This window comes from Triticum aestivum, chromosome 1B (assembly GCF_018294505.1).
Source record: "Triticum aestivum cultivar Chinese Spring chromosome 1B, IWGSC CS RefSeq v2.1, whole genome shotgun sequence".
NCBI classification, from domain to species: domain Eukaryota; kingdom Viridiplantae; phylum Streptophyta; class Magnoliopsida; order Poales; family Poaceae; genus Triticum; species Triticum aestivum.
In genome coordinates, this window is record NC_057795.1 from 107,284,297 (window position 1) to 107,306,178 (window position 21,882).

At 45.8% G+C, this 21,882-nt stretch overlaps 1 protein-coding gene across 1 annotated transcript in view; it reads right to left on the bottom strand.

Annotated features, from left to right (window-relative positions):
• Positions 1 to 20,841, bottom strand: part of LOC123077550 (uncharacterized protein DDB_G0284459) — a 45,397-nt gene extending 24,556 nt beyond the window's left edge. The window contains exons 1-5 of the mRNA XM_044499836.1: positions 20,680 to 20,841; positions 20,467 to 20,594; positions 8,714 to 8,841; positions 8,329 to 8,522; positions 7,851 to 7,952 (exon numbers count right to left, since the gene is read on the bottom strand). Coding sequence (XP_044355771.1) covers positions 7,851 to 7,952; positions 8,329 to 8,522; positions 8,714 to 8,841; positions 20,467 to 20,594; positions 20,680 to 20,841 — 714 coding nt within the window. The remainder of the gene's footprint in view (positions 1 to 7,850; positions 7,953 to 8,328; positions 8,523 to 8,713; positions 8,842 to 20,466; positions 20,595 to 20,679) is intronic.
• Positions 20,842 to 21,882: the final 1,041 nt, after the last annotated feature.

Genomic DNA, 21,882 nt, shown 5'->3' on the forward strand with positions numbered 1-21,882 from the left:
TCCCCACTCAGTAGTTCCCTACATCGAATGTGCATGCTCGACATGGACAGCCACAACAACTGTAGGGCCATCGACAAGTCAACACATGATGCTCACTCCTATGGATGGCGGCCAGATAGGTTGTACCCTCGTCTTAGTTGTGTGCAACATTTATGGCTTTGTTATTCATCTAAGCATGGAAAATAGATTATCATATTTCACTGTATATTCATGCTGATCTTTTACGGGTCAGGAGTTAACATTGTTCCATAGTTCAGCTAAGAGACTTGTTCTTTAGGTAACACTGTTCATAGTTATCATCCATCAGCCAATGATATCCCATAGGCTGGTGATTGTAGTATTATACCACTTCTAGTATTACCTATGTTGTTCTATAATACTTTTGTGTGCCATCTAGTTAAGCTCGAGTACAAACGATACATATTTTGTAGCTTTCATCTGTGTTCTCCCTTTAGTTTTTGAGACTTGTTGCTGCTACTTAACCCTAGTCCTACTATTTATGTCGTCTCCTACATGCACTCATTACATAAATCTAACTACTAGTTGTCTTACATGCATGTCAGATATAATTGCACACACTGATATATCCACAAGAACCTCACGGAGCAATATAAAGGCCAATAAACTTGATGTCAATGATACCCAATATGATGGGCCATGTAAAGGCAGTTCTTCAGAAGACTTGCAGAATGATGGTGAATCCTCTTCACCCCACAGGGTCCTTGCTCTAACTTGGCCCGTGATATGGGTACAACATGCATATAATGTCCTGGAGTGTATCTACACTGTTGCAATGCCAATTTCTTAGCATGTTGATCATGCATGTAAATATGTCATGCCTTCCTGTTTTTCCGTACCTATTCCATTCATGATAACATGTTTTCAAATTCAAGTACTGTCATTCTACTCTATCGCAATGCCATCTTCTTAATTTGTACCTCATGCTTCTGAATATCTTATGCATTGTTATTCATCAGTATGTACTTCATCTGTCTACCATACCATGTTTTTTTTACATTGAAGTGATGATCTAGTGGTCTGTTGCAATGCCATTTTAGTTTCCCAATCATACATGTGTATGTTGCCTTAGTTTTTTCTGTATGTATTCCGCTAGCATACAGTTTTATATTCAACTAGTGTTTCTTTAATGTGTTGTCCTGTCGTATCCCTAGCTCTTACACCATACTCCCTCCGTTCAGATTACATGTTGCCGAAATGGATAAAAAAGGATGTATCTAGAACTGAAATACGCCTAGACCCATCCATTTTTTTCCGGATGGAGGGAATACTTGTCAATATGTCATCCCTTCCTATTCTTCAGTACCTATTCCATCTCTTTGCTGTAGCATGTTTTGTAATTAAAGCACCATTCTTCTATACAAGGCATGCAAGGGGAAGACGACTATGTTAGAATCTAAAGGGTTATAAACAAGGTCTTTGAAAAAGATCCAAACACCAAAAGATAGTAAACCAACTCCAGTTTTTATAGATACTCTTCTAGCAGAGAGAAACCCAACTCCTACTGATAATAAGTAGATTCCAGTGGCCAAAGAACTAGTCCACTCCAGTCCAGCAAAAATATCTCAACTCCATTCTAAGAAGCATGTGCATATCCTTGCATCATAAAATTTTATTGCATGCTGATCATATTTTCTACATGTTTCTTACCCATCTCTCTTTTAGAAAATAATATTAACAGATAGAAGAATTTCTACACTCGTATCGTTTGAGAGGAAAGATTCTTGTAGGAATACTCTGTGCTCCAATGCAGATGTAAGTCAATATTGTATATCACTATATTTTTTACATCAGCATGTATTTTGTTAATCGGTATGGATCCAACCTTTATCTGATCTAAATTTAGTTTTAGCAAAATGTATGATTAAAGGCCACAATGTCGATTTTTGTAAGGAAAACTGCCTGGTAGTTTTGCATCCTGAGCTGCATGAGCGTACTATCTCATATGATTGGCTTTGAATACTTTCGTCCTACAATGGGTTCTCAGTGTTTTCTTATTGTGTTGTCCTGTCGTATCCCTGGCTCTTACATCATACTCGCTCCGTCCGGATTGCATGTCACAGAAATGGATAAAACTATATGTATCTAGAACTGAAATACGCATAGACCCATCCATTTATTTCCGGATGGAGGGAATACATGTCAATATGCCATGCCTTTCTATTCTTTAGTACCTATTCCATCACGCCACGCGCCACGCGTTGCTACCCCTATTATATTTGACCAGTCCGACCACCCGCCATGCGTTGCTACCCCTGGGCGGCAAGAGTTTGTGGTCGACCCAGACGTTTGGGGCACCCGACTGACCAAGGTTTTGATGGATGGTGGCAGTGGTCTGAATATCCTATATGTTGAGGCCCTCAAAGGGATGGGCATTCCGATGTCCAAGCTCAGCGAAAGCAACATGAGATTCCACGGAGTCATCCCAGGGAAGAAAGCCGACTCACTCAGTTAGATCACTCTTGACGTTGTTTTCGATGATGAGAAGAATTACCGCAAAGAAAAGTTGACGTTTGAGGTTATGGATTTCGAAAGTGCCTATCATGCCATTTTGGGCAGACCTGCCTATGCTAGCTTCATGGCTCGACCATGTTATGTGCACCTCAAGATGAAGATGTCTGGCCCCAAAGGCATGATAACGGTCGCTGGTAACCGGTAGAGAGCAGAGGATTGTCTTCAGGACGGTGCGAAGATAGTAGATGAGCAGATGGCAGCAGTGGAGTTTCAAGAGTACCAGAAGACTGCAGATCTCGGTGATTTGTTGCATGCCAAGAGGCCTGCTTCGGAGTCCGCATTTTAGTCGGCCGACGAGACTAGGCCAGTCCACATTCACCCGACCGACCCCCATGCTGCTCTGACCCATATCTCAACGACACTCGACAGCAAATAGGAAGAAGCGCTCATCCAGTTCCTCCGTGAGAACTGGCACATCTTTGCATGGAAGCCATCTGACATGCCAGGTGTACCCAGGGGACTGGTTGAGCACCGTTTGTGAGTCGACCCAAAGGCAAAACCTGTTACGGAGCCTCTCCATCGGACCGTCGTGGAGAAAAGAAAGGCGGTTGGCGAGAATGTGGCTTGGCTTCTGGCTGCCGAGTTCATTCGCGAGATATACCACTCTGAGTGGCTCGCCAATGTCATTATAGTCCCCAAGAAAGATAAATCACTTCGAATTTGTATTAGATTCAAGCACATCAATCGGGCCTGCCCGAAAGATCATTTTCCTCTACCCCGCATCGACCAGATAGTCGACTCAACTGCGGGATGTGAACCACCATCCTTTCTGGATGCTTACTCCGGGTACCATCGAATCCGACTGTATGGACCCGATGAGATAAAGACAGCTTTCATCACCCCGTTCGGGTGTTTTTTCTATGTTACTATGCCCTTTGGCCTCAAGAATGCTGGTGCCACATTCATGCCCATGATTCAGAAGTGCCTGCTCACTCAAATCAGTCAGAATGTGGAAGAATACATGGATGACATAGTGGTTAAGTCACGCAAAGGTTCTGACCTGCTAACTGACCGCGCTGAAACCTTTGCCAATTTAAGAAGATATGATATCAAGCTCAATCCATCAAAATGCAGATTCGGAGTTCCCGGCGGAAAGTTACTCGGTTTTCTCGGTTCTGAATGAAGGATCGACGCGAATCCAGAGAAGATTGGCACAATCCTCAGAATGAAGCGCCCAGTGCGTGTGAACTATGTTCAGAAGCTTACTAGTTGTTTGGCTGCATTGAGCCGATTCTTCTCACGCCTCGGTGAAAAGGCACTGCCTCTTTACCGACTGATGAAGAAGTCTGACAAGTTCGAGTGGAATGACGAAGCTGAAGCACTGTTTGAAGAACTCAAAGCCCTGCTTTCCACCCAGCCGGTGCTTGCTGCTCCAGTCAGCAAGGAGCCTTTACTGCTTTACATTGCAGCCACGGGACACGTTGTTAGCACAGTGCTCACGATCGAGCGGGAAGAAGGCAAAGCCTTCAAAGTTCAGCGCTCTATGTATTACATTTGAGAAGTCTTGACCCCGTCCAAGCAGAGATATCCTCATTTTCAGAAGCTTGTTTATGGGATTTACCTGACCACGAAGAAGGTTGCACACTATTTCTCTGACTATTCAGTTTTAGTCGTCAGTGACGCTCCATTGTGAGAAATTCTGAATAAAAGAGATGCAACTGGTCGAGTGGCAAAATGGGCGATTGAACTCCTTCCTTTAGATATCAAGTTTGAGGCAAAGAAAGCCATCAAGTCTCAAGCAATCACAGATTTCCTCATAAGTGGATAGAACAACAGCAGCTAACTCAGATTCAGTCGGAACATTGGACCATGTTCTTTGATGGGTCCAAGATGTTGAATGGCTCTGGTGCAGGAGTGGTTTTAGTGTCCCCAAGAGGTGACAAGCTCAGTTATGTCCTCCAGTTCACTTTGATTCTTCAAACAATGAAGCTGAGTATGAGGCGCTATTGTATGGGTTGCGTATGGCCATTTCAATCGGCGTCCGATGCTTGATGGTCTACGGCGACTCAGACTTAGTGGTTAATCAAGTAATGAAGGAATGGGACATCAGGAGTCCAACAATGACCAGTTATTACAATGCAGTGAGAAAGCTATAGAAGAAGTTTGAGGGGTTAGAGCTCCACCACATACCACGAATCAAGAATCAAGCTGTTGATGATCTGGCGAAGATAGGTTCCACTCGGAAGCCTATCCCCAACAATGTGTTCTTGGAGCATCTCTACACCCCGTTAGTACAAGAAGATCCCTTCAAGGAAGAGCCCCCGCAACCAATAAGTTCAACCGACCCGACTGAGATTGAGTTCCAGTTGTGGTCGACTTGATCATGGAAGTCTTGGTGATTACGCCCGATTGGACGATACCGTACATCGCGTACATTCTCAGGCAGGAGCTCAAGATGATGAGGATGAGGCTCGCCAGATAGTCCGTCAATCAAAAGCTTTCACCATGATAAAATGACAGCTTTACAGAGAAAGTGTGACAGGAGTGGCTCAACGCTGCATCACCCCGGAAGAAGGTCGAATGATCCTAAACAATATCCACTCGGGGACCTGTGGTCACGATGCGTCCTCTCGGACCATCATGCCCAAAGCATGCCGAGCGGGGTTCTATTGGCCTCGAGCAAATGAGATGGCAAAAAATTCAGTCGACAAGTGCGCAGGTTGCCAGTTCTACTCCAACATGTCTCACAAGCCTGCGTCTGCCTTGAAGACTATTCCACTCGTCCGGCCGTTTTGCAGTATGGGGTTGGATATGGTTGGACCCTTCAAGACCGACAGAAGTGGTTTCACTCATTTTCTCATAGCAGTCGACAAGTTCACTAAGTGGATCGAAGCCAAGCCCATCAAAAACCTTGACTCAAGCACTGCCATCAGTTTCATCAAGGAGTTGATATTCAGATATGGACTTCCTCACAGCATTATCACAGATAACGGCTCCAATTTTGATTCTGATGAGTTCAAGGCATTCTGTGCATCCCAAGGCACTCAGGTCGACTATGTGTCTGTCGCACATCCGTTGTCGAATGGGCAAGCAGAAAGGGCGAATGGTTTGATCCTCCAAGGGTTAAAACCCCGACCGATGCACGACCTGAAGCACACCGCTGGAGCTTGGGTGACTGAGTTACCGTCCATCCTATGGGGGCTGAGAACAATGCTGAACCGGTCGACTGACCGAACCCCTTTCTTCCTAGCGTACGGTGCCGAGGCTGTGCTTCCAAGTGACTTGCTGCACAATGCTCCCCGGGTGGAACTCTTCTCAGAAGGTGAAGCAAGGAAGGCATGCGAAGACGTAGTTGATCTCCTGGAAGAGCAACACAAGATGGCTTTGATTTGGTCAACCATCTATCACCAAGATCTGCGTCGATTCCACGCCCGTAATGTCAAAGGTCGAGCGTTCCAGGAAGGAGACCTTGTGCTCCGAGTGGATCAGAAACGGCCTCACAAGCTTGCTCCGTCCTGGGAAGGTCCCTTCATCATCACCAAGGTGCTTCACAACAGAGTGTACCACATCTACAACGTAGCCAAGAATATGCACGAGCCACGCGCATGGAACGCAGAGCTGCTTTGTCCTTTCTATACCTAAAATCACTCAACCCGACGAGTTGTAATAAGAGTACTTCAGTTTGCTTACCAAAGACAAGATTTTTACAGTATCTTAAATGATTGATTTCTCGTAATCATTTGTGTCTGAATCCCCTAGTGGGTGGCTTAGCCGCGAACCTGATTCACCTAAGTTAAAAACATTCCAAGTGGGAGCAATCCTCCCACTAAGGGGCTTAGCTGCGACCCCGTACTCGCCTAAGTTAAAAAAACACTCCTAGTGGTGGGCAATCCTCCCACTCGGGGGCTTAGCTGCGACCCCGTACTCGTCTAAGTTAAAAACGCTCCGAGTGGAGAGCTATCTTCCCACTCGGGGGCTTAGCTGCGACCCCGTACTCGCCTAAGTTAAAAACATTCGAAGTGGAGAGCAATCCTCCCACTCGGAGGCTTAGTTGCGACCCCGTACTCACCTAAGTTAAAAACATTCCAAGTGGAGAGCAATCCTCCCACTCGGAGGCTTAGCTGCGACCCCGTACTCGCCTAAGTTAAAAACATTCCGCGTGGAGAGCAATCCTCCCACTCGGAGGCTTAGCTGCGACCCCGTACTCGCCTAAGTGAAAAACATTTTGAGTGGAGAGCAATCCTCCCACTCGGGGGCTTAGCTGCGATCCCGTACTCGCCTAAGTTAAAAACACTCCGAGTAGAGAGCAATCCTCCCACAAGGGGGCTTAGCTGCGACCCCGTACTCGCCTAAGTTAAAAACACCCCGAGTGGAGAGCACTACTCCCACTCGGGGGCTTAGCTGCGACCCCGTACTCGCCTAAGTTAAAAACACTCCGAGTGGAGAGAAACCCTCCCACTCGGGGCCTTAGTTGCGACCCTGTACTCTCCTAAGTTAAAAATCACTCTGAGTGGAGAGCAATCCTCCCACTCGGGGGCTTAGCTGCGACCCTGTACTCGCCTAAGTTAAAAAACACTCCGAGTGGAGAGCAATCCTCCCATTCTGGGGCTTAGGTGCGACCCCGTACTCGCCTAAGTTAAAAAACACTCCGAGTGGAGAGCTATCCTCCCACTCGGGGGCTTAGCTGCGACCCTGTACTCGCCTAAGTTGAAAAACACTCCGAGTGGAGAGCAACCCACCCACTTGAGGGCGTAGCTGCGACCCTGTACTCGCCTAAGTCACAGAGATCTTTTGAGCTATGTCACAAGTACAATGTGCGCTCCATCTCGATCCGCAAGGACGACGAGGTTTCGACTAAACACAATGTCGGAGCTGCATCACAAGTACAATGTACGCTCCATCTTGATCCGCAAGGATGATGAGGTGTCAATTGAACACAGCGTCAGAGCTGCATCACAAGTACAATATACGCTCCATACGATCTGCAAGGACAACGAGGTGTGGATTGAACACATCGTCAGAGCCACTCGACGAAAGGTGAAAAGATCAAGTTTCACTCGGAACCGAAAGACATTCAAAAGCTATAAAGGCAAAGCCATCGTATTCAAGGAAAACCAAGTTCATATAAATCCCACAAAAGCTCAAAACCACAACAGGCAGAAGTACTCAGGCATTAAGCCTGAAAGAGTTTAACGGTTACATAACCACTTGGTATTTTGAGGCAAATAAAGGCGGAGCATAATGTTTGTTCACTCGGCAGGAGGAGGACTGGCTGGCTCGACGAAGCTATCAAGGTCGACGCAGTGTCCGATGCGAGTGGCGGCGTCAAGGAAGGTGCCCATGAAGGACTAGAAGCTGAGCTTCTTAGTGTTGGCAACCTTGAGAGGCGCCAGCTTGTCTTCTCTGACATCCTTGTAGTGGACTCGGACCAACGACAAAGCAACATCGGCGCCACAATGAGCAGATGACTTCTTCCATTCCTGCACTCGACCAGGGATTTGATTCAGTCGAGTCATCAGAGACTCGAGATCCTGTGGGAGTTCCGTCTGAGGCCAGAGTTCAGTATCGATCCGCGACATTGCCACCTTCAGACGAGTGAGATAATCCACAACACTGTCTAGGCGAGACTCCAATCACAGCACATTCATCACAACATCATATTTCACAGGAGACTTTATGGGGTCAAGACCTGTCTCGACCCGCCCAGTTTCTGCTTCAAAGTCTTGACAAAGTTCTGCATAGTCGGAAAAGCGGTGAGTCAACAGTTTAACAAGACATGTCAGTCGACATCGCCAAACCAATCGGACAAAAGGAAATACCTTCAAGTTTCAAGACTAGCTTCTCGGCAAGCTGTACCAGATAAGCCTCCAGTTCACCCTTCTTGGCCTTGAGACTTCCAACTTCGTCAGTCAAGCTTTCCTGGTCCTTCTTCAGTCGTGCAACCTCCTGGTTGGCTTCGGTAACGGCAGTCTTCAACTTCGAGTTCTCCTCTTCCAACTTGTTGAATGAGGCCAGCTTCTTGTCAGGAAGTGCCTTTTCTCTCGCACCTCCTTTTGAGTTGCGGCAAGGTCTTGATCCTTCTTCTCTAGAGCCTGCTTCATTTTCTCTAAAGAAATAACATTCTTTAGACGAGCTTGGAGTTGATGGTTTTCACTACGCACATCTGTTCGAGTGGAATCACTCGGTTCAAGAGACTGAAAAAAAGAGAGAGTCATAAGGAAGACAGTCGATGAATTGTTACCTCCCATGGTAGCTACTTCATCCTGGGCCTTCTTGAGATTCTTCTTGGCCAGCTCCAGATCAAAGTTGAGGCTGATCTGCTTCTTCTCTAGTTCAGCAAATTGAGCTCCAAAGATCACAAGATTTCTGCTGTCAACAAATAAGATATGTTAGTCGGAGGAAACAAAAGTCAATCATAGTGAAAATTGCTCTAAGACTACCGCTGAGTCGAACATTCAACAGTAGTCTCGGGGACTACACCCAATGGGTGCACTTGGGTGCCCCCATTTGTCCGGTTTTCCACTCGGCATGGTCTGCCCAGCATGAGTAAAAAAACAGAAGACGATATTCTCATACCCCAGCCGACTACCAGCAGTCGACCGCAGGCTCGGGGAATACACCCAGTGGGTGCACTCTGCGTGCCCCCACTGGTTCAGAAAAACACTCGACTCAACATGGTCGACTCAAGTGGAAGAACTATTCAACACTAAGACAGAACACCCAGTGGGTGATTGGACGTGAAATGCAGACCCATGATATATGCACATAAAAGGTTCCAAAACGCTCATCCAAGGACACCTTACGGACAATGAAGCAACAGTTGCAACTACCACTAGTCAAGGGACCAGTCGGAAACCAACTAACCTTGACGTTTGCTTGCAGAGTGGTGCTGGCATTGTAGGCAACCTGACTGGCCTCATGCACCACCTTCATCTGCTCCATCACGAGGTTTGCCTGGAGAAGGGCCTCCCTGGCAGCACTCGGCGGGTCGTCTGGAGTGTGATATGCAACGAAGAGCGATGACGGCAGTACAATCGGAGCAATCACAGGATCTGAAGCATGGAGTTGTGCAGGCGCAGCAGAGACTTGAGAAGTCGACGCCGAATCACGGTCAGTCGACAATGGATTGGCAAAGGTAACATTGGCCCGTGCCGGATCTCCAGATCACTGGACCATCGTCTCTGGTGCCGATGTCGGCTGAGGCACCTGACCCTTGGTCGTCCTCCCGCTTGAGGCCTGTTATGTCTTTAGGAAAGGGTGATGCAGCAAAGTAGCGTAAGTATTTCCCTCAGTTTTTGAGAACCAAGGTATCAATCCAGTAGGAGCCTCCTCAAAAGTCCCATGCACCTACACAAACAAACAAAGAACTCGCAACCAACGCAATAAACGGGTTGTCAATCCCTTCACGGCCACTTGCGAAAGTGAGATCTGATAGAGACAGTATGATAAGATAAATATATTTTTGGTATTTTCTAATATACATGCGCAAATTAAAGATGCAAATAAAAGTAGAATGAAAGCAAATATGATAAAAGATAGACCCGGGGGCCGTAGGTTTCACTAGAGGCTTCTCTCAAGATAGCATAAGTATTACGGTGCGTGAACAAATTACTGTCGAGCAACTGATAGAAAAGCGAATAATTATGAGATTATCTAGGCATGATCATGTATATAGGCATCACGTCCGCAACAAGTAGACCGACTCCTGCCTTCATCTACTACTATTACTCCACACATCGACCGACTCCTGCCTGCATCTAGAGTATTAAGTTCTTAAAGAACAGAGTAACACATTAAGCAAGATGACATGATGTAGAGGGATAAACTCAAGCAATATGATATAAACCCCATCTTTTTATCCTCGATGGCAACAATACAATACGTGCCTTGCTGCCCCTGCTGTCACTGGGAAAGGACACCGCAAGATTGAACCCAGAGCTAAGCACTTCTCCCATGGCAAGAAAGATCAATCTAGTAGGCCAAACCAAACTGATAATTCGAAGAGACTTGCAAAGATAACTCAATCATACATAAAAGAATTCAGAGGAGATCCAAATATTTCTCATAGATAAACTTGATCATAAACCCACAATTCATCGGATCTCGACAAACACACCGCAAAAAGAGTTTACAACGAATAGATCTCCACAAGAGAGGGGGAGAACATTGTATTGAGATCCAAAAAGAGAGAAGAAGCCATCTAGCTAATAACTATGGATCCGAAGGTCTGTGGTAAACTACTCACAACTCATCAGAGGGGCTATGGTGTTGATGTAGAAGCCCTCCATGGTCGATTCCCCCTCCGGCGAAGCGCCGGCGAAGGCTCCAAGATGGGATCTCGTGGGTACAGAAGGCTACGGCGGTGGAAATTGTTTTTCGTTGGCTCCCTGAATGTTTTTGCGGTACGTAGGCATATATAGGAGGAAGAAGTACGTCAGTGGCCGTCCGAGGGGCCCACGAGACAGGGGGAGCGCCCTGTAGGGGTGGGCGCGCCCTCCTATCTTGTGTCCGCCTCGGCTGTTTCTTGACTTGCACTCCAAGTCCTGTGGATCACGTTCGTTCCAAAAATCACGTTCCTGAAGGTTTCATTCTGTTTGGACTCCGTTTGATATTCCTTTTCTTCGAAATACTGAAATAGGCAAAAAAATAGCAATACGGGCTGGGCCTCCGATTAGTAGGTTAGTCCCAAAAATGATATAAATGTGTAAAATAAAGCCCATAAGCATCCAAAAGGGGTAATATAATAGCATAGAACAATAAAAAATTATAGATATGTTGCGGACGTATCAAGGCCCTGCCCCTCCTGATCCTCTCTTTCAGAGGCACTTCTTCCTCATCATATGGAAGCTCAATGACGTCCCACGGAGCTGCAATAAAAAGCAAGCGTAAGAGTTCAATTGACCGGCAACCTAGTCGGCAGAACAAATTCAAGATGGCAAGAGCGTACCAGCTTTGGAAGTAGCCGCGTCATCAGCCTCCTCATCACCCGAGGCCTTGTCAACATCCATGGAGGCACGGAAGTTTCAGCACTAAAAAGTTCATGATCCATACGGTCAGAGCGGAAGTATGAGTCGGTATGGAAAACACCGAAAGATAGAACACTCACGCAGAAGCAACAGGAACATCCATCTTGATTTTGGGCAAGGTCTTCCGAGGCTTCGAAGGGGCGACCTTGGGCTGCTTGGTGACCTTCTCTGTTGGCTCCGGAGTCGAAGTCCGAGTGCGCTTATGTGCTTGCGTACTCGGAGCCACAGTCTTGAAACGCCCGCCCGCCGGATCTTGGAGCTGCTTGGATCGACGCTCTTGTTGGGGAACGTAGTAATTTCAAAAAAATTCCTACGCACACGCAAGATCATGGTGATTCATAGCAATGAGAGGGGAGAGTGTTGTCGACGTACCCTGGTAGACCGAAAGCGGAAGCGTTAGCACAACGCGGTTGATGTAGTCGTACGTCTTCACAATCCGATCAAGTACCGAACGTACGACACCTCCGAGTTCAGCACACGTTCAGCTTGATGACGTCCCTCGAACTCCGATCCAGCCGAGCCTTGAGGGTGAGTTCAGTCAGCACGACGGCATGGTGACGATGATGATGTTCTACCGACGTAGGGCTTCGCCTAAGCACCGCTACGATATTATCGAGGTGGATATGTTGGAGGGGGGCACCGCACACGGCTAAGAGATCCAAGGGATCAATTGTTGTGTCTAGAGGTGCCCCCCTGCCCCCGTATATAAAGGATAAACGGGGAGGGGGCGGCCGGCCAGGAGGAGGCGCGCCAGTGATGAGTCCTACTCCCATCGTGAAAAGGACTCCCTCCTTTCCTAGTTGGAGTAGGAGGGGGAAGGAAGAGAGAGAGGAGAGGAAGGAAAGGGGGGCGCCACCCCCCCTTGTTGTCCTATTCGGACTGGGGGGCGCGCGGCCTACCGTAGCCGCCCCTCGTCATTTCCACTGAAGGCCCATGAGGACCATTAACCCCCCGGGGGGTTCCGGTACCACCCCCCTAGTACTCCGGTATATGCCCGAAACCACCCGAAAGTATTCCGGTGTCCGAACATAGTCATCCAATATATCGATCTTTACGTCTCGACCATTTCGAGACTCCTTGTCATGTACGTGATCAAATTCGGGACTCCAAACTACGTTCAGTACATCAAAACATATAAACTCATAATATAACCGTCATCTAACTTTAAGCGTGAGGACCCTACGGGTTCGAGAACTATGTAGACATGACCGACACAAGTCTCCGGTCAATAACCAATAGCGGAACCTGGATGCTCATATTGGCTCCTACACATCCTAAGAAGATCTTTATCGGGCAAACCGCATAACAACATACATTGGTCCCTTTGTCATCGGTATGGTACTTGCCCGAGATTCGATCGTCGGTATCTCAATACCTAGTTCAATCTCATTACTTGCAAGTCTCTTTACTCGTTATGTAATGCATCATCCCGCAACTAACTCATTAGCTACATTGCTTGCAAGGCTTATAGTGATGTACATTACCGAGAGGGCCCAGAGATACCTCTCCGACAATCGGAGTGATAAATCCTAATCTCGAAATGCGCCAACTCAACATGTACCTTCAGAGACACCTATAGATCTCCTCTATAATCACCCAGTTAGGTTGTGACATTTGGTAGCACACAAAGTGTTCCTTCGGTAAACGGGAGTTGCATAATCTCATAGTTGTAGGAACATGTATAAGTCATGAAGAAAGCAATAGCAACATACTAAACGATCAAGTGCTAAGCTAACGGAATGGGTCAAGTCAATCACATCATTCTCCTAATGATGTGATCCCGTTAATCAAATGACAACTCATGTCTATGGTTAGGAAACACAACCATCTTTGATCAACGAGCTAGTCAAGTAGAGGCATACTAGTGACACTATGTTTGTCTATGTATTCACACATGTATTATTTTCCGGTTAATACAATTCTAGCATGAATAATAAACATTTATCATGATATAAGGAAATAAATAATAACTTTATTATTGACTCTAGGGCATATTTCCTTCAGTCTCGCACTTGCACTAGAGTCAATAATCTAGATTACACAGTAATGATTCTAACACCCATGGAGCCTTGGTGCTGATCATGTTTTGCTCGTGGAATAGGCTTAGTCAACGGGTCTACAACATTCAGATCCGTATGTATCTTGCAAATCTCTATGTCTCCCACCTGGACTTGGTTCAGGATGGAATTGAAGCGTCTCTTGATGTGCTTGGTTCTCTTGTGAAATCTGGAGTCCTTTGCCAAGGCAATTGCACCAGTATTGTCACAAAAGATTTTCATTAGACCCGATGCACTAGGTATGACACCTAGATCGGATATGAACTCCTTCATCCAGACTCCTTCATTTGCTGCTTCTGAAGTAGCTATGTACTCCGCTTCACATGTAGATCCTGCCACGACGCTTTGTTTAGAACTGCACCAACTGACAGCTCCAGCTTTCAATATAAACATGTATCCGGCTTGCGATTTAGAATCATCCGGATCAGTGTCAAAGCTTGCATCGGCATAACCATTTATGACTACCTCTTTGTCACGTCCATAAACGAGAAACATATCCTTAGTCCTTTTCAGGTACTTTAGGATATTCTTGACCGCTATCTAGTGATCCACTCCTGGATTACTTTGGTACCTCCCTGCTAAACTTATTGCTAAGCATACATCAGGTATGGTACACAACATTGCATACATGATAGAGCCTATGGCTGAAGCATAGGGAACATCTTTCATTTACTCTCTATCTTCTGCTATGGTCGGGCATTGAGTCCGACTCAACTTCACACCTTGTAATACAGGCAACAACCCTTTCTTTGCTTGATCCATTTTGAACTTTTTCAAAACTTTATCAAGGTATGTGCTTTGTGAAAGTCCAATTAAGCGACTTTATCTATCTCTATAGATCTTGTTGCCCAATATATAAGCAGCTTCACCGAGGTCTTTCATTGAAAAACTTTTATTCAAGTATGCTTTTATGCTATCCATAAATTCTGTATCATTTCCAATCAACAATATGTCATCTACATATAATATCAAAAATGCTACAGAGCTCCCACTCACTTTCTTGTAAATACAAGCTTCTCCAAAAGTCTACACAAAACCATATGCTTTGATCACACTATCAAAGCGTTTAGTCCAACTCTGAGAGGCTTGCACCAGTCCATAAATGGATCGCTAGAGCTTGCACACTTTATTAGCACCTTTTGGATCGACAAAACCTTCTGGTTGCATCATATACAACTCTTCTTCTAGAAATCCATTCAGGAATGCAGTTTTGACATCCATTTGCCATATTTCATAATCATAAAATGCGGCAATTGCTAACATGATTCGGACAGACTTAAGCATCGCTACGGGTGAGAAAGTCTCATCGTAGTCAACCCCTTGAACTTGTCGAAAACCTTTCGCAACAAGTCGAGCTTTGTAGACAGTAACATTACCATCAGCGGCAGTCTTCTTCTTGAAGATCCATTTATTCTCGATGACTTGCAGGTCATTGGGCAAGTCAAGCAAAGTCCATACTTTGTTCTCATACATGGATCCCATCTCAGATTTCATGGCCTCAAGCCATGTTGTGGAATCTGGGCTCATCATTGCTTCCTCATAGTTCGTAGGTTCACCATGGTCAAGTAACATGACCTCTAGAATAGGATTACCGTACCACTCTAGTGCGGTTCTTACTCTGGTTGACCTACGAGGATAGGTAGTAACTTGATCTAAAGTTTCATGATCAATATCATTAGCTTCCTCACTAATTGGTGTAGTCGTCATAGGAACCGGTTTCTGTGATGAACTACTTTCCAATAAGGGAGCAGGTACAGTTACCTCATCAAGTTCTACTTTCCTCCAACTCACTTCTTTCGAGAGATACTCCTTCCCTAGAAAGGATCCAAATTTAGCGACAAAAGTCTTGCCTTTAGATCTGTGATAGAAGGTGTACCCCATAGTCTCCTTTGGGTATCCTATGAAGACACATTTCTCTGATTTGGGTTCGAGCTTATCTGGTTGAAGTTTTTTCAAATAAGCATCGCAGCCCCAAACTTTAAGAAACGACAACTTTGGTTTCTTGCCAAACCATAGTTCATAAGGCGTCGTCTCAACGGATTTTTATGGTGCCCTATTTAACATGAATGCGGCCGTCTCTAAAGCATAAACACAAAACGATAGCAGCAAATCAGTAAGAGACATCATAGATCGCACCATATCTAGTAAAGTACGATTACGACGTTTGGACACACCATTACGTTGTGGTGTTCCGGGTGGCGGGAGTTGCGAAACTATTCCGCATTGTTTTAAATGTAAACCAAACTCGTAACTCAAATATTCTCCTCCACGATCAGATCGTAGAAACTTTATTTTGTTGTTACGATGATTTTCCACTTTACTCTGAAATTCTTTGAACTTTTCAAATGTTTCATGCTTATGTTTCATTAAGTATATATACCCATATCTGCTCAAATCATCTGTGAAGGTAGAGAAAATAACGATACCCGCCACGAGCCTCAATGTTCATTGGACCACATACATCAGTATGTATGATTTCCAACAAATCTGTTGCGCGCCCCATAGTTTCAGAGAACGGCGTTTTAGTCATCTTGCCCATGAGGCATGGTTCACAAGTACCAAGTGATTCATAATCAAGTGATTCCAGAAGTCCATCAGTATGGAGTTTCTTCATGCGCTTTACACCAATATGACCCAAACGGCACTGCCACAAATAAGTTGCACTATCATTATCAACTCTGCATCTTTTGGCTTCAACATTATGAATATGTGTATCACTACTATCGAGATTCAATAAAAATAGACCACTCATCAAGGGTGCATGACCATAAAAGATATTACTCATATAAATATAACAACCATTATTCTCTGATTTAAATGACTAACCGTCTCGCATCAAACAAGATCCACATATAATGTTCATGCTTAACGCTGGCACCAAATAACAATTATTCAGGTCTAAAACTAATCCCGAAGGTATATGTAGAGGTAGCGTGCTGACCGCAATCACATCGACCTTGGAACCATTTCCCATGCGCATCGTCACCTCGTCCTTAGACAATCTTCGCTTAATCCGTAGTCCTTGTTTCGAGTTGCAAATATTAGCAACAGAACCAGTATCAAATACCCAGGTGCTACTGCGAGCATTAGTAAGGTACACATCAATAACATGTATATCACATATACCTTTGTTCACCTTGCCATCCTTCTTATCGGCCAAATACTTGGGGCAGTTCCGCTTCTAGTGACCAGTCTGCTTTCAGTAGAAGCACTCAGTCTCAGGCTTAGGTCCAGACTTGGGTTTCTTCTCTTGAGCAGCAACTTGTTTGCCGTTCTTCTTGAAGTTGCCCTTCTTCCCTTTACCCTTTTCTTGAAACTGCTGGTCTTGTTGACCATCAACACTTGATGCTCCCTTTTGATTTCTACCTCCGCAGCTTTTAGCATTGCGAAGAGCTCGGGAATAGTCTTGTTCATCCCTTCCATATTATAGTTCATAACAAAGCTCTTGTAGCTTGGTGGCAGTGATTGAAGAATTCTGTCAATGACACTATCATCGGGAAGATTAACTCCCAGTTGAATCAAGTGATTATTATACCCAGACATTTTGAGTATATGTTCACTAACAGAACTATTCTCTTCCATCTTGCACATATAGAACTTATTGGTGACTTCATATCTCTCAATCCGGGCATTTGCTTGAAATATTAACTTCAACTCCTGGAACATCTCATATGCTCCATGACGTTCAAAACATCGTTGAAGTCCTGGTTCTAAGCCGTAAAGCATGGCACACTGAACTATCGAGTAGTCATCAGCTTTGCTCTGCCAAACGTTGTTAACGTCGTCAGTTGCATCTGCAGCAGGCCTGACACCCAGTGGTGCTTCCAAGACATAATTCTTCTATGCAGCAATGAGGATAATCCTCAAGTTGCGGACCCAGTCCGTGTAATTGCTACCATAATCTTTCAACTTATCTTTCTCAAGGAACGCATTAAAAATCAACGGAACAACAACACGAACCATCTATCTACAACAAACATAGACAAGCAAAATACTATCAGGTACTAAGTTCAGGATAAATTTAAGTTCAATTAATCATATTACTTAACTCCCACTTAGATATACATCCCTCTAATCATCTAAGTGATCACGTGATCCAAATCAACTAAACCATGTCCGATCATCACGTGAGATGGAGTAGTTTTCAATGGTGAACATCACTATGTTGATCATATCTACTATATGATTCACGCTCGACATTTCGGTCTCAGTGTTCCGAGGCCATATCTGTATATGCCAGGCTCGTCAAGTTTAACCTGAGTATTCCGCGTGTGCAACTGTTTTGCACCCGTTGTATTTGAAAGTAGAGCCTATCACACCCGATCATCACGTGGTGTCTCAGCACGAAGAACTTTCGCAGCGGTGCATACTCAGGGAGAACACTTATACCTTGAAAATTTAGTGAGAGATCATCTTATAATGCTATCGTCAATCAAAGCAAAATAAGATGCATAAAGGATAAACATCACATGCAATCAATATAAATGATATGATATGGCCATCATCATCTTGTGCTTGTGATCTCCATCTCCGAAGCACCGCCATGATCACCATCGTCGCCGGCGCGACACCTTGATCTCCATCGTAGCATAGTTGTCGTTTCACTACTTATTGCTTCTATGACTATTGCTACCGCTTAGTAATAAAGTAAAGCAATTACAGGGCGATTGTATTGCATACAATAAAGTGACAACTATATGGCTCATGCAAGTTGTTGATAACTCGGTTACAAAACATGATCATCTCGTACAATAAAATATAGCATCACGTCTTGACCATATCACATCACAACATGCCCTGCAAAAACAAGTTAGACGTCCTCTACTTTGTTGTTGCAAGTTTTACGTGGCTGCTACAGGCTGAGCAAGAACCGTTCTTACCTACGCATCGAAACCACAACAATAGTTCGTCAAGTTAGTGGTGTTTTAACCTTCTCAAGGACCGGGTGTATCCACACTTAGTTCAGCTAAACTTGGAGAAACTGACAACCGCCAGCCACCTATGTGCAAAGCACGTCGGTAGAACCAGTCTCGCGTAAGTGTACGCGTAATGTCGGTCCGGGCCGCATCATCCAACAATACCACCGAACCAATTATGACATGCTGGTAAGCAGTATGACTTGTATCACCCACAACTCACTTATGTTCTACTCGTGCATATAACATCTATGCATAAAACCTGGCTCTGATGCCACTGTTGGGGAACTTAGTAATTTCAAAAAAAATCCTATGCACACGCAAGATCATGGTGACGCATAGAAACGAGAGTGGAGAGTGTTGTCCACATACCCTCGTAGACCGAAAGCGGAAGCGTTATCACAACGCGGCTGATGTAGTCGTACGTCTTCACGATCCGACCGATCAAGTACCAAACGTACGGCACCTCCGAGTTCAGCACACGTTCAGCTCGATGACGTCCCTCGAACTCCGATCCAGCCGAGCTTTGAGGGAGAGTTTGGTCAGCACGACAGCGTGGTGACGATGATGATGTTCTACCGACGCAGGGCTTCTCCTAAGCACCGCTATGATATTATCGAGGTGGATTATGGTGGAGGGGGGCACCGCACACGGCTAAGAGATCCAAGGGATCAATTGTTGTGTCTAGAGGTGCCCCCCTACCCCCGTATATAAAGGATCAAGGGGGAGGGGGTGGCCGTCCAGGAGGAGGTGCACCAGGGAGGAGTCCTACTCCCACCGTGAGTAGGACTCCGTCTTTTCCTAGTTGGAGTAGGAGGGGGAAGGAAGGGAGAGAGGAGAGGAAGGAAAGGGGGCGCCGCCCCCCTTCCTTGTCCTATTCAGACTGGGGGAGGGGGCGCGCGGCCTGCCCTAGCCGCCCCTCCTCTTCTCCACTTAGGGATCCCCGAGTACTCCGGTATATGCCCGAATCCACCCGAAACTATTCCGGTGTCCGAACATAGTCATCTAATATATCGATCTTTACGTCTCAACCATTTTGAGACTCCTCGTTATGTCCTTGATCAAATCCGGGACTCTGAACTACCTTTGGTACATCAAAACATATAAACTCATAATATAACCGTCATCTAACTTTAAGCGTGCGGACCCTACGGGTTCGAGAACTATGTAGACATGACCGAGACACGTCTCCGGTCAATAACCAATAGCGGAACCTGGATGCTCATATTGGCTCCTACACATTCTACGAAGATCTTTATCGGTCAAACCGCATAACAACATACATTGTTCCCTTTGTCATTCGGTATGTTACTTGCCCGAGATTCGATCGTCGGTATCTCAGTACCTAGTTCAATCTCGTTACTGGCAAGTCCCTTTACTCGTTATGTAATGCATCATCCCGCAACTAACTCATTAGCTACATTGCTTGCAAGGCTTATAGTGATGTATATTACTGAGAGGGCCCAGAGATACCTCTCCGACAATCGGAGTGACAAATCCTAATCTCAAAATACGCCAACTCAACATGTACCTTCGGAGACACCTGTAGAGCTCCTTTATAATCACCCAGTTACGTTGTGACGTCCGGTAAATGGGAGTTGCATAATCTCATAGTTGTAGGAACATGTATAAGTCATGAAGGAAGCAATATCAACATACTAAACGATCAAGTGCTAAGCTAACGGAATGGGTCAAGTCAATCACATCATTCTCCTAATGATGTGATCCCGTTAATCAAATGAAAACTCATGTCTATGGTTAGGAAACACAACCATCTTTTATCAACGAGCTAGTCAAGTAGAGGCATACTAGTGACACTATGTTTGTCTATGTATTCACACATGTATTATGTTTCCGGTTAATACAACTATAGCATGAATAATAAACATTTATCATGATATAAGGAAATAAATAATAACTTTATTATTGCCTCTAGGGCATATTTCCTTCATCTCTGTGTGAGGTGGTGAGTCAACTTCCTCTTCGTCATCTGACTCGTCACTCTCTTCATCATCGTCATCAGGGGATTGCCAGTCGCTGCTCTCTTTTACGCTATCCTCTCCCTCCTGGTCTTGCTCCAGGGCTTGTTCACCATTGGGCATTGAGTACATCTCAGTATAAACCTACAAGGCAAGAATTCAATCAAACATCAGTCGAATTCAGAAACAATTAGACAGATTGAAGTACACTCGGTAGCAAGGATCAGACCTTGTCCGACTGGTTGTCAGTGTCGAATGGATCCACTCTCCTGACTCCCCTGGGGTTATCCTTGTTCCCGGTAATTCCCTTCAGCCACAGGTCCACCGTCTCATTTGTAACCTCCTCTGGGTGAACCCAAGAGGTGTCGTTGACACCCGAGTACATCCACATTGGGTGGTCACGAGCTTGGAGCGGCTGGATGCGTCAACTAAGAAACACCTCCAAGAAGTCCATGCCAGTTACACCCAGACGGACCAATTGGACTACCCTCTCAACCAACATGTTTGTCTCTAATTTCTCCGCTGTGTTCATGGTCAGTTAAGAAGCCTACTGGGCACAATCTAAGGACAAAGGGGGAAGACCGGTCGACTGACCGAGGGTCACAATATCCTGGCAGTAGAACCAGGTTGACTGCCAGCCCCTGACCGATTCGGGAAGCGTCATGGTAGGGAAAGTGCTCCTTTTCCTCATGTGGATCCCTAGACCCCTACACATCTGGATCACATGCGTCCTCTCGTCACTCGAATTTGCCTTCTTTACAATTTGGGAACGGATCATGAAAATGTGCTTGAAGAGACCCCAGTGCGGTCGACAACCCAAGAAGTTCTCAAACATGGACACGAACACAACAAGATACGTGATGGTGTTGGGGGAGAAGTGGTGAAGCTGAGCACCGAAAAAGTTCCATAATCCCTGGAAAAAAGGATGTGGAGGAAGAGAGAAGCCATGATCGACATGGGTAGCAAGAAGGACACACTCACCCGACCGCGACTGAGGCTCCGTCTCCCCATCCGGCAACCTCGTGACCCCGACAACGATCAAACTAGAGGCGGCCAGTTCCTCCAGATCCTCTGGCCGGAGTGAAGATCAGATCCAATCGCCCTGGATCCAGCTCGGTGGCAGCGCAGACCTCAATGACGACCCCCCGATTCGTCTTCTTGCCTTTTGCCGTCCCCGTCGCCTTTTTCGCGCTCCATCGCCGCCGTCTTGTCCTTCACCATGGTGGCGGGCTGCGCGCTGGCGAGGCGACGACGTCGAGGGCGGAGGAAGATGCAGTGGAGAAGCAGAGAAATAAGAAGGGTAATGAGGGCGCATAGTGCAGGCGCCTCGGCCCCGACGCCTTTTAGGGACCCACTTCCGAGTGGCTGACGCGTCGGCCCGAGCAATCCTGTCAAATCCCGCAACAGTCGCACGCCGAGTACGTGGTGAAAA